The following is a 12,602-nucleotide window of genomic DNA, read 5'->3' on the forward strand; positions in this document are numbered from 1 at the left end:
TTCCACGTTTACTTCAAAAAGCCACCAAAAATAAACTGAATTCACCAGATTCTGACAACTTCAGCTGAATGAGAAACCATAACTGGCTCAGCTCCAGGCCACCGATGGGTTTAAAAGGCATGTTTTCTTTGAAGAAACAGCCAGAAAGGCATGTTATTTTTAAAAACAATAGCCAGGAAACTACAAAAAACAGCAAGAAACTAATCATTCAGATAGGAAAATTACCAAAATATCAAATTCAAATCACTTTATTCTGCATGTCTACTTCAAAGAGTCATCAAAACTAAACCGAACGCACCAGATTCTGTCAACTTCTGAGCAAACGAGAAGCCATTATCTGCTGAAACCTGCCAGGAAGTTTATAAGGCCTTTTATCTTTGAAACAATAGCCAAAATTACACCACTTATCAGAGTAAAGAATTATACAAAAACAGAAAGAACCACTAACTTTTAAATTTTCCTTGAATAAAGGATCAGAGAATTTCAAAAATAACTTGAATTTGATATTTAATAGAAATCCCTTTTTTCCTTTCTCATTCAAAAAGATGTCTCTGAAAAAATGGTCAAAATGACTCCATTTATCAGAGCAAGAAAAGATTTAAAAAAAAAACAAACAGAAAGAGCAACTTTTCAACTTTCCTTGAATGAAGCATCAAAAATACAACCAAAATACGTTGAAGTTTTTATGTTATCAGAGCCAGGATGCTGCAAAAACAGCAAGAAACTAATCATTCAGTTGGGAAAATTAACCAAATAAAAGCTTAAAATCCCTTTACTGTACATGTCTACTTCAAAGAGTCACCAAAAATAAACAGAACGCACCAGATTCTGCCAATTATTACTTATTTTAAAACAACTGCCAAAATAACACCACTGACCAGAGACAGGGATTGTTAAAAACAGAAGAACCATTGAATTTTCAACATCCCTTGAATGAATCATCAAAAAAAAAAAAACAACTCGAAATAATTAGAAATTTGATGTTTCAAAGAAATTCCTTTGAATTCCACTGAAAAAGCCGCCAACAATAATGACAAAAAAATAAATAATCACACCAGATTCTGTAACAAATAAAAAAATTCTGCCATCCTTAGCACAGCCCAGAACCCATGACTGACGTAGCTGCAACCCACCGTTAGGCTTGAAAAATTGTCAAAATTACACCACTTATCAGAGCAAGAAACTGGTAAAATAAAAAGATCATTGACCGCTTAATTTTCCTATGGTCCTTGAATGAACCATATCAAAAACAAACAAGCAATAAGGTGAAATTTGATATTAACTCTTGCTCATTCAAAGTTTACCAAAACCAAACTAAGAATCCAGAGAGTGCTCGGTGCACAGGAGACACGTTTAAAAACAAATTCTGAGACATTGAGAGGACACTAAAACATATTTCATCTGTAAAATGGCTCAAAAATCTGATACAGAGGGGACATGTTGTTGTAAGATACATTTAACATGGTGAAACATCTTTCTAGAGTTAATGTGTGAAAAACATGGTTTGTAGAGGTTATGAAATGGAAATACTGAAATAATTACAGCCTGTTTTAGTAACACCTCTTTAGATATTGATTTAATTGTTAAACAAATTTTTGTAAAACAAATCAAAGAAATTCCATTTTATTTTTCATTTTTATAAAGATTTATGTAGGGCGGAACCCGAATATCCCGAATATTCGAATATTCGTTCCCTACGGCACTATCCGGATATTAATTTGGTATCCGAATATGTATAGAGAATGGATGAATGGATATACACAAGTGTTCAAAAGTTTGGGGTCTCTTAGAAATGTCTTTATATTTAGAAAAAGCAAATTTTTCAGTGAGGATAGCATTAAATTAATCATAAATCCAGCCTAGACATTGCTAATATGGTAAATGACTATTCTAGCTGGAAACAGCTGATTTTTAATGGAATATCTCCATGGAGGTACAGAGGAACATTTCAAGCAACCATCACTCCCGTGTTCTAATGCTACATTGTGTTAGCTAATGTGTTGAAAGGCTCATTGATGATTAGAAAACCCTTGTGCAGTTATGTTAGCACATGAATAAAAGTGTGAGTTTTCATGGAAAACATGAACTTGTCTTAGCGACCCCAAACTTGAACGGTAGTGTATGAAATCAAATGGCATCAAATGTGCATCTTAGTTTTGAGATAAAGAGCAATCTGTTCAGTGCATACGTGATATCTGGCAAAATCTTAAAGTAGAAGAAATCCTTGTTTATAATCGGCCTTATTCCATTTAACCAGTCAGAGAAGTAAACTTTTAGCTTAGTGAGTAAGTAACAAGTCTATCCAGCTAGAGAACACAGAGTCGGGTCTCTGCTCACACACTGAGTAGGATGATTAATCGTCACACTTCCAGAAACTCCTCTAAGTGATTTTTCACCAATCGTGTTCTTCAAACAGCAGCGAGGAGGAACCAAGTGCGAGTTCAGTCTAATTGATGGCTGCTGAGAAACTCCACTGTGGCAGCGGGGGATTAGCTGAACGTCTCAGTGGCAGGTGGTGATGGAGAGACACTGTTTCTGAATCATTTTTCTTTACCCAGATTTTCCCCACTGGTTGAGATTTATTACCGCTCGCCTGTGACAAATTTGTTATCGACTGCAGGTTGTCGTTGCCTCTGGACGGCTGCAGATGAAACTCTGTAAGAGTCGGGAAGTGACAAGAGTGTGACGCTGTCGTGGTCAGAGTGGCCCCCGGGGGCCGACTCTGGAGCTGCCCGGGGGGATTAGCTGCATTACAGCCACAACACTAATCTGATTAGGAGCTGAAATGTGAGGGCTCCCAGTCAGCCTGTGATCAGAGGACCACGGAGACTCACACAGACAGGTGGAAACACATTAGAGAGGAAGGACTGGAATGTAATGAAAATGTGGCAGGGACTGAAAAATTTGGCCGGTTTAACTTCTAAAAAGTTAAGCCGGTGCTCGACGCTTCCTCTTCCCACAGGACTTTTCTTTTTCCATTTCTCTGCTATTTCTGAGATACAGCCTCCCAACCTTTCCTCTGAAGTAATTCTTTAAAAGCAAACATCTATGAAGTGCCATTTGGGTCAGAACACCAAACCGAATCTGAGCTCAAACTCTTAAAAACTTGCTCTGTCTCCCAAAATAAACCATTTGCAGTGAGGAGATTCTGTAAAAAGAAACAAAAAACAAAAAAACAAACGCTCGGCACAACACGAGTGACTCAGCTGCGACCAACAATCACGGTACAAAAATTCAGGAACTTATCGACTGAACTGCAGGCAGTGTGTTGCTGTCGCTGAGATACAGCCTCAAACTGCTTTCTCTGAAGTAATTACTTAATAGCAGAACATCTATGATGCGCCACTTGGTCTCAAAATCTCAGCAAAATTGTCTTATCCCCAAAAAAGAACCATTTGCAGTGAGCAGATTCTGTAAAAAACAAAACATTCAATACAACCGTAGAGACATTAGTGACTCAGCTCAACTGCAGACAGTGTAGTAGATTATCTGTACTATGTAGACCCACGTAGCCTGAATTGCTCATCTGTGACATTTTGTCTAAAAAATCTAAACAAATCTAAGTTTAAAATTAAATTTAATCAAAATGTACATATTTTACTTAATTCCCCCTCTGAAAAAACACTTGCTTTAACCAGAGATTATTAAAAAAAATTAATAAATTCTGTTTTTTTTGGCACAACTGTGAAGACATTAGCGACTCATCTGCACCAAAAAAATCAAACCACAAAAATTTGGGAATTTTTCAGCTGAACTGCAAGCAGTGTAGTTGGCACTTTACATATTTGAAATAAATATCTCCTAAACCAAATCAAATACACCCTGAACTGTTAATCTGTGGCATTTTGTCAAAAACAAACAAAAAAAAAAAACGGACCAAATCTAAAATGAAATGTAATAAAAATGTAGATATTTTACTTAAAAATCTGCCCTACTTGCCTTAACCATGTTATATTTTTAAGAAAATCCTGCTCTCTCTGTCACATCAGTGAAGACATGAGTGACTCACCTGCACCCAAAAATCATACCACAAAAATTCAGGAACTTTTCAGCTGAACTGCAGGCTATTAAACACACGGAGAAGACAGATTTAGACTATTGCTATCTGTGAGATAGGGCCTCCCACTGTTTCCTATGAAGTAACTTGTTCCTTACCTCTTTGGCCACACCGTGCCACTGCTGGTGGCTGACGCACATGTCCATACGCTCCTTGTGGAAGAACTTGCACTTTTCTGGAACCAGAAGGACGTCACTCACAAACTCACCCACTGTAAGAAAAAAAAGAGAAATCACAATACGCCTGTTAGTCACATAGTCACACTACCAATCTGTCCCTAAAAAAGGGGGAAAAAAGCCATATCACTGCTCAGAAACACAGCCAGAGTTAGAAACAATAAATCACATGGTGAGACTGAAAAGGAATCGCAGATGAGATGAGTTAAAAAAAAAAGGCAGGATTCAATAATTCATAGCTGCCTGCTCCTTTACGTTTCATTACAGTGGTATAACAGAGAGGGCATTTGACACTTGAACATCTGTCTGCGCTGAAGCTGAAAAGGGATTCATCTCTCTTCTATAGCTGCATCTTTAATCCTGCAATCAAAATGGCAGTGGGGAAAATCAGGTTTCACACTGTGACTCTTTTAAGGTGGTCCAGACTCTTCCTGTGAGTCAATGATATCATTTGCTTGATGAATTCAACTCGGGGATGTGTTATTCACAGAGCGAGTTGACAGAAAGCAGACCTGGGGGGAAACGGATGGCTTGACAAGGCATCTTGTGAATAGTTGAACATCTAAGAATGTGGTGCAGGGGTCAGGAGAGAGATTAAAAAGGACGGCGGCCGCTGATAGGCTGGCAGAGCGTCAAGGTGCTCAGGTAGAGTCAGAAACAGATGGAAAAGCCAGGCGGAGGGAAGAGAAAGAAGGAGAGAGGGAGGGATGAGAAGGAGGTTTAGAGCAAAGCCCGGGTTGAGATCAGAGTCGCTGAAGAGTGGGCGGACTGGAAGCACACAAATGAGGGTCTGGAGGTTTTCTCGACGGAGGCTGGGAGCTGTCCTGTAACTGCTCATTTAGCGGTCCGCCTTAACCTCGGCCCGAGGCAGAGCCGCCGGAGCAGAGGCGAGGCAGGCAGGCCGGGGCCGAAAAAGCAGTGTTTTGGAAAATGAGAGGGTAGGATAGGAAGAGGAGAGAGCTGGAAATAGAAGAGGACTCAGCAGCTGCTTCTCATCTCCGCCCAGGAGGTACAGTAACAACCGACCCCCCCCCACACCCTCTGATGCCTGTCTGCAGCACAATGCTGAAAAGTACATTAACACAAGTACTGTACAGAAATACAGGTTCCTATGGTATCCAAACACGGCATTATTAAACAGTGTTGATAATCAGGTAATCAAACAATTACTGCTTCTTCTGTTTTACAAGATTCTAAATAAAATACACTGGGTTTCGAATTACAAAACACTCCCCTTGGTTTCTAGGAAACTGATATTTTCTGATCACAAAACCAAAACGACAAACAAAACAAAAAAATCACCAAACTGACTTAATTTTTCCATGTCAGACACAAAAGAATCACAAAAAGGTATTAAATGCTCCCACAGTTTTTCAACTTCTAATCTGTGACATCCTGTTTTGTCAGAAAATGTAACCACATGCAAGTTTAAAATCATGATATTTCATCAAAATCATTTTATTCTACAGGTCTCATTTAAATATTTTCCCCAGAAACATGCTTTACTCAAACCAGATTCTTTAAAATACAAACAATTTTCTGCTTCTCAGCACCAACCCCACAAAAAAAATCACCAGTATTACGCCATTTATCAGCATCAGACACTGATAAATCACAGCTAAATTTTCAACTTTTCTAAAATACTAATCTGTAACAAGCCATTTCGTCTTAGTTTAAAATTTTGAAATCATAAAATGTCTTGAAAATTACTTCATTCTATGTGTCTCGTTTATAAATTTCCCAAAAAATAAAATGTGCTCTAACAAGATTTTATTAAAAAATTAAATATTCTGCATTTTTTGACACAACTTTCAAGCCATTAATGACTCTGCTGTGACCAACTGTGATGTTGCAAAAATTCTGGGAGTTTTCAGCTGAAGTACAGGCAGTGTTTGCACAGAGCAGAGAGGAGACATGGGTAGAAATACATTTTGAAATGTAAGTCAGAAAATAGCTATAATATGTAGAGTTACCATATTTTTTTCAGTGTTGGTAACAGCTTTGGGTGCTTGTTGTACGTGTTGATTCCTTCTTTTTTTATCTTCAAAATAAATAATCAAATAAATTCAATTTTTATTTCCCTTTCTTTTTTCTTTGTTTAATAATTTATGGTGTTATAACTGTGTCATATTGTTGTGAGTTTGTTCTACCTCTAGTCATGGTTGTGCTGTTTCCGTCAAAGAACTTAAAAAAAGAAACAACAAAACTGACACCATTTATCTGAAGCAGAAACTGTACAACAAGAAAAAACTATCAGATTTTCTACTTTCCGGTGGTCCTTGAACTACTCATCTGTGACGGACCATTTTCTGTCATAAAAATTAACCAGATCTAAATTTATCATCGCGATAGTTCATCAAAATCACTTTACTATACAGGAGTCATTTAAAAATTCAACAAAACAAGCCATTTACAGAAAACAGATTCTGAAAAAAATAAATAATAATAATAATAATAATAATAATAATTCAATAAATAAAAAAATCTTTACTAACTTTGCTGTGACCAACAAGCACATACGAAAAACGTTGGATTTATATAAAAACTGAGTTCGGTTGAACTGCAGGCTGTGTATATTTGTAAACACGTATACATGTAAACTTCACATTTATACAGTTTTGGTGAAATAAGTAAACAAATGCAGCTTTTGGTTTTTTTTTTTAATTTAATGATTTATAACAGTGTCAAACTGCACTGAATACACTTCCGAGTTCTCTCTCCTTCTAATCTTGGTTGTTGTGTTTCCGTAGAGGTGCAGGACTTTATATTGCAGTGAAAAATGAATCCACGGTGAGGAAAAACACCCAGAAACTGCTCAGGATTCATCAGATTTAAGACTAAACACTTCTTCTGCTACCTCCAATGCACCACATTTTGCAGAGCAGCTTTTATTTATGTATCTCACAGCTGTTGTTTCTGAGCACACACGCATATAAATATACGATTAAGCAGTTAAAATTAGCTTCATTTTGACGAGATGATGCTTTAACATATAATAATAAAACCAGAAAGTGGCCATTCTGCATGTTGAGTGCCTTTATGTCTCGTATTCGAGTGGATGTTGCTGATAATATTTTTCTGAATGTGTGACATTTGCTCACTTTACCGTCATTCTGCACGGTTTTATTGCTTCTCTATGTATTTATTTTAACACTCTGCTGACTCCTCCCTCCTCTCAGCATGCAGGAAAACAGGAAGTGAGCGAGAAAAAGCAACATGAGCTCCACATCCTGCACACCGGATGCCATCCACTCACTTTCTGTTCATTTCATTTCTATCCGTCTCGTCCTCTTGCTCTCAGAGGTTTCTCCGGTGGAATGGGTTTCACGCAGCCTGCGGCGGGTGATGGATGGTGGTGTTTGGAGAGCAGCTGCGCCACACTCGCCGCTCTGTGTGCTGTTGTGTAGACCGGTTTGTGTAGCCGGTGACCTCCCCTCCACCTGCTCTATTCATCCCCACCTTCCCTCTAACCTTCCCTCTATCAGATTGTCCCGCTAACGCTGTCGAATCCTTGGAGAGGAGACACCACAGGCGTGTGAGGCACATGAAGGGTAGAAAACTGTGCAAGCAAAGAACCACGAAGCTTTAGTACCAGAAGATGGTAAATAGAGTTTCAAATATCTGGTTTAAAGGGCTCTTCAGATGAAGTCTGCAGGAATTAATTGAAATAAGGCCTCTTAATAGTCTAAATATTTGAATATTAGATTTTAAAATTTAGGCGGACAAGTTCTTATTGTGTTTTGTCTTGCTTTTTAGTGTTTTAATGTCATTATTTAGTTTAAACATACTCATTTTACACATCTGTCTTGCTTTTTACACCACAAAGGAAGAGCAGAGTTATGTGACGATCAGTATACATTTATTTGTCCGTCTGTCTGTGCACAACACTACTCAAAAACGAACATATGGATTTGGATTAAATTTTCAGGGAAGGTCAGAAATGACACAAGGACTAACTGATAAGATTTTGGCAGCGATGTGGATTTGTTAAAGATTTCTGTATCATTGCAAGGTCGCAGCACTTGTCACTATGGCAACAAGTGAACACTACGTCAGCTGCCTGCTGATGATCACATGATTGTGATTTTACTACAAAACGACCACGGTGGACTTATCAGGACTTATTGATCAGAAATGACGCAAGAAACAATTGATTAAATTGTTGTGGTGTTTCAGAGTCCCATCAATCCCCACAGTCCACTACATATTTAGGTCAGGCGATTCAGTGTCCGTACATAACGTACACATACATAACACACACCTGGGCTCAGCCCATGTCATTTAGTTTGTGGGTACATCGATATTAAATGGCCACATTCTATAGTGATGTGATTACTGCCACAATTTTTTTCAAGATTTCATCTGTTGGATCTGATATGACTGAGCAGTCTTGGAGTACTGCGCTCTGAGTGATTTTCTTGTTGGATATGGTTTTATCTTTCTAGAGTATCTAGAGCCTCCATTTTGATTTTCAGTGTCAGTAACAGGTGTGGGCATTTGGAAAAATTTAAAAATGAATGAAACAAATTCCACTTTTTTTTATGATTTTATGGCTTTCCAACTTTGTTGAAGTAAATATAATATCTGACAATGCAACCCAGAACTCACTAAAAGATTAAAATGCATGTTTTTTTTAAATAGTAGTCAGAAACTGTAAAAACGGAGAGAGTTTGTCGGATTTTCAACTTTTCAACTGTGCTTTAGCCTAACTTCTATTATGTGCCATTCAGACTGAAAACTATGCTGAATCTCCAAAAAATTATAACAGGAGCAGCAGTTTGGTGAACTCTGGTCATTTACGACTTGCTATATAGATACACTTAATTTAATTCGATTTTATTTTAAGTCAGTCTAATATCTGAAAATACATGATTAACATATTTTGGGCATATTTCCAGTGTTGGCAACAGCTGTGGGCATTTGGAAATTTGAAAAATTTATGAAAGAAATTCACTTTTTTTGGATTTATGGCATTCCAAGTGTCTTGGAGTGAATAGAATGTCTGAAAATATAATCGAAAGCACACTAAAATGTTAAAATACATGTTTTCTTTTGGAAAAAAAGAGCCAAAACGACACAATTTATCAGATCCTGAAATTATAAAAACAGACAGAATTTATCAGATTTTCAACTTTTCAACAGTGCTTTAGCCTGACATCGAAGACGCACAATTCAGGCAGCAAAATAAACTAAATCTGAGCCTAAAATCTCCCAAAACCTAGAACATGAACAACGGTTTTGTCCACTCAACTTTACTACACCAATGCACTCAATTTATTTGGATTTCTTTTGTAATCAGTATAATATCGGAAAACAGAGATTAACATGTTTTGTACACTTTTAATATGTTATTATGAGACACATATAATAGCATATGGATGAAAATTATTGGTTGTACGTAGAGAATCAGCATTTCTGGGATAATGATTAAAAACAGTGAATTTTTCCTGCTTTGAGTAAAAATAAACAAAACATTAACACCACACATGCTGTTGTATTGTGTGATATATTCTACCCAGTTCCAGTCCTGTGCTCTGATTTTTGGCAGCGTGGCTAACATTTTGTTTTCATTTCCGTCATGGATTGTGCGTTTGAAGTGGAGGAAACCTGATCTGCCACCGAGATTAAACGTCTGAAGCCAGGAGATAACTGGAGGTTCATGTTGCATAATGGAAAGAGCGTTTGCATTTAGCTCCCGATTTTCCACACAGAACTTATCCAGAAAAAGTTCCTGGTTTTCCACCAGAGGCTAAACCAAAACTGTGTTGTTGCTCAAGTGTTCCCATTACTTAACATTTCACATGAGCTAAACTTGTAATACTGTCACACACATGAGGAAGGAGTGCCGTCATTCTTTTTTTTTTAGATTTTATGTGTCATTGCAAAACATTTCTGGAGAAGTGAAGGAATGCAAACAGCCAGAGGCGTGGCGCTCTGAAACAAGCCTGAGTTTGTACCATTATCAGTGTATTTACAATCACTGTGGTGATACGAGGAGGAGTCACTGTTTGTTCTTGGTCAACAGGAAGAGCTCAGCATGTGTCACGTCCACAAATGATTGGGGGCAATTATGGAAATCTACCTTCCCACCAAAAGAGGACCTTAAAATGCTTTGTTCCTGAAAAGGCTATGATGTATAAAGTAAAAGGTCAAAGAGGAGAAGCTCTTAATGATCCTGAAAAACATGTAAGCCATGAGGTGCACTGCAGATTATGAGAAACAGCAACAGAGTTTAACCATCTGAACTATCTGGCAAGTTTTCTTGAAAAATATCATCAAAATGACACCATTTATCACAGTCAGAATCATCCGATTTTCCACGTTTCAACAGTGCTTTGGTGAAACATCTGTAACATGCTGTTTTGTCAGAAAACCTAACCAAATTTAAGTTTAAAATTAGGATATTTAATTTTAAAAAATGTATTCTGCATGTCACGCTCAAAAATTTGCCAAAATATACTACTTGCTCTGACAACATTCTAGAAAAAAACAATTCTCTCTTTAATGACTCTGCTTGATCAGCAGTGGCGTGACAAAGACTTCGTCACAGACTTTTCAGCTGAACTGCAGGATGTGTTTTCACACAGCAGAGAGGAGAAATAAATTAAAAATCTAACTAGTAAAATATCTTTATTATGTAGAGGCCACATACCAACCAACTACCAATCTGTGACTTGCAGTTTTGTCAAAAAACGAACAAATCTAAATTTAAAATTGTGATATTTCATCAAAATTCTCTTCATTCCCTTACGTTTCACAAAAAAATTTAAATAAATCACAAAACAAATATCACTGACTATTTAGATTCTGTTGAAAAAAAATTCTCAGTTGTGCACCCATGAAATAATTAATAACTTAAAAATTCAGAAACCTCTCGGCTGAGCTGCAGGCAGTGCAGAGAGGAAACAAGTACAAAGTAAAACATCTATAGTACGCAGAGCCACTGCTTTTTATAGTATTGGTAACACGAAAGAATTAATGCACTTGTTGATTCCACTTTTGAGTTTTTTTTCTAAAACAAAATCATTAATATTCACAATGTTAAGATTTACACCTTTTTAACTGTGTCATACTGCACAGAAGACATTTCTGAGTGCTCTCTACTTCTAGCCGAGATTGTTCTGTCTCCATAAAAGCGCAGGATTTAATATTTCAGTGAAAAAATTAGCCCACAGTGAGGGAAAAATGCGTCGAGTTGCATGAAACATACCCAGGAACTGCTCGCAGTTTAGGTGGTTAAAGAAGTTTTGGGTTTCATAAACGAGGAGTGAAATGCAAATTTGTCGTTTGAAAGCTCCTCGTGAAATCCGTGTTTACCCGCGGCACAAAACACCGTCTTTGCACACATGCCGTGTTTCTGCAGAAAGCTGCAGCAGCCCGTGTTGTCCCAGCAAATTGTCCCCCAACAATTTAATGATTGTGTAAGAGACGCTCCAGCCACACATCTGCCACCGACTGTTCTCACCGATCCAGACATAATAACGAAAAAAAAAAGTCTCCAAAATAATCCTGTGCTATTTGACAAAGACATCATGCTGCAGGGATTAGAGTGCCATGGAACAAAAATCTCATTCATTTGCGGAGCCATTGTTTGGGGACAGGAAACATGGAGGGATTGTGGCTGTGAGCCTTCGCATGGCGAGATGGGATACAGCAGAACCCATCTCCTTCTTTTTACAACCAGATCCATCCTTAGCACACTTGCATTATTCATATAAACCTATTAACTTGACATGGGTGCTGGTCTGGTCCTTTTAATCATATCCTTCAAGCTATAGCCCACCTCCCTTTGGAGTATTTCATTTTTTTTTTGATTCAGCTATAATTAAAGTACGCTGACGAATATGAGGCCGAACCTCTGATGTTCATTTCTCTGGAACATTACGCGAACATCACAAACAATGAATAATTCAGAGGAGCTCGTTATCGTATCTGATCTGATAGAAAGACCCGACAAATAATGGACCGGAGAGGTGAGGCGAAAGAGGCGTGTAGCATCTGATCAGAGGCCTCCGACGAAGCCCCCTAACATGCTCCATTACATAATTAAGCAGAAACCCAGTGACTCGCCAGCTCCTTATGTCTACCTCTCGTTCTCCATCTGTCTCCTCTGGTCTGTCGGTTCAAAACCCAGCAGAGCGGCAGAGAAGGCCTCTGTAATTTGACGGGGGGGGCACAAGACATGAAACCTGCAAGAACAGGCAACGAAGCTGCTTAATTATTCCAAAAAGAGCTAATGGGACCGTTTTAATTACACGGCGGCCGTGCAAATGAATCGTAACGAGACGGTTTTGGTTGTTGATCGGTGCAACAGCTGGACACACAGCGAGGAAACGGCAGCAGAGAGAAACGGCTCCTGGATGGAAGTT

The 12,602-nt window shown here is 38.1% G+C and overlaps 1 protein-coding gene across 5 annotated transcripts in view; it reads right to left on the minus strand.

Annotated features, from left to right (window-relative positions):
* aplp2 (amyloid beta (A4) precursor-like protein 2) overlaps positions 1-12,602 on the minus strand; it is a 69,850-nt gene that overhangs the window by 20,171 nt on the left and 37,077 nt on the right. For all 5 annotated transcript variants that reach the window (XM_051957755.1, XM_051957756.1, XM_051957753.1 and 2 more), the window contains exon 4: positions 4,156-4,268. In XM_051957755.1, coding sequence (XP_051813715.1) covers positions 4,156-4,268 — 113 coding nt within the window. The remainder of the gene's footprint in view (positions 1-4,155; positions 4,269-12,602) is intronic.

The sequence above is a fragment of the Acanthochromis polyacanthus genome, chromosome 13 (assembly GCF_021347895.1).
Source record: "Acanthochromis polyacanthus isolate Apoly-LR-REF ecotype Palm Island chromosome 13, KAUST_Apoly_ChrSc, whole genome shotgun sequence".
Lineage (NCBI taxonomy): Eukaryota > Metazoa > Chordata > Actinopteri > Pomacentridae > Acanthochromis > Acanthochromis polyacanthus.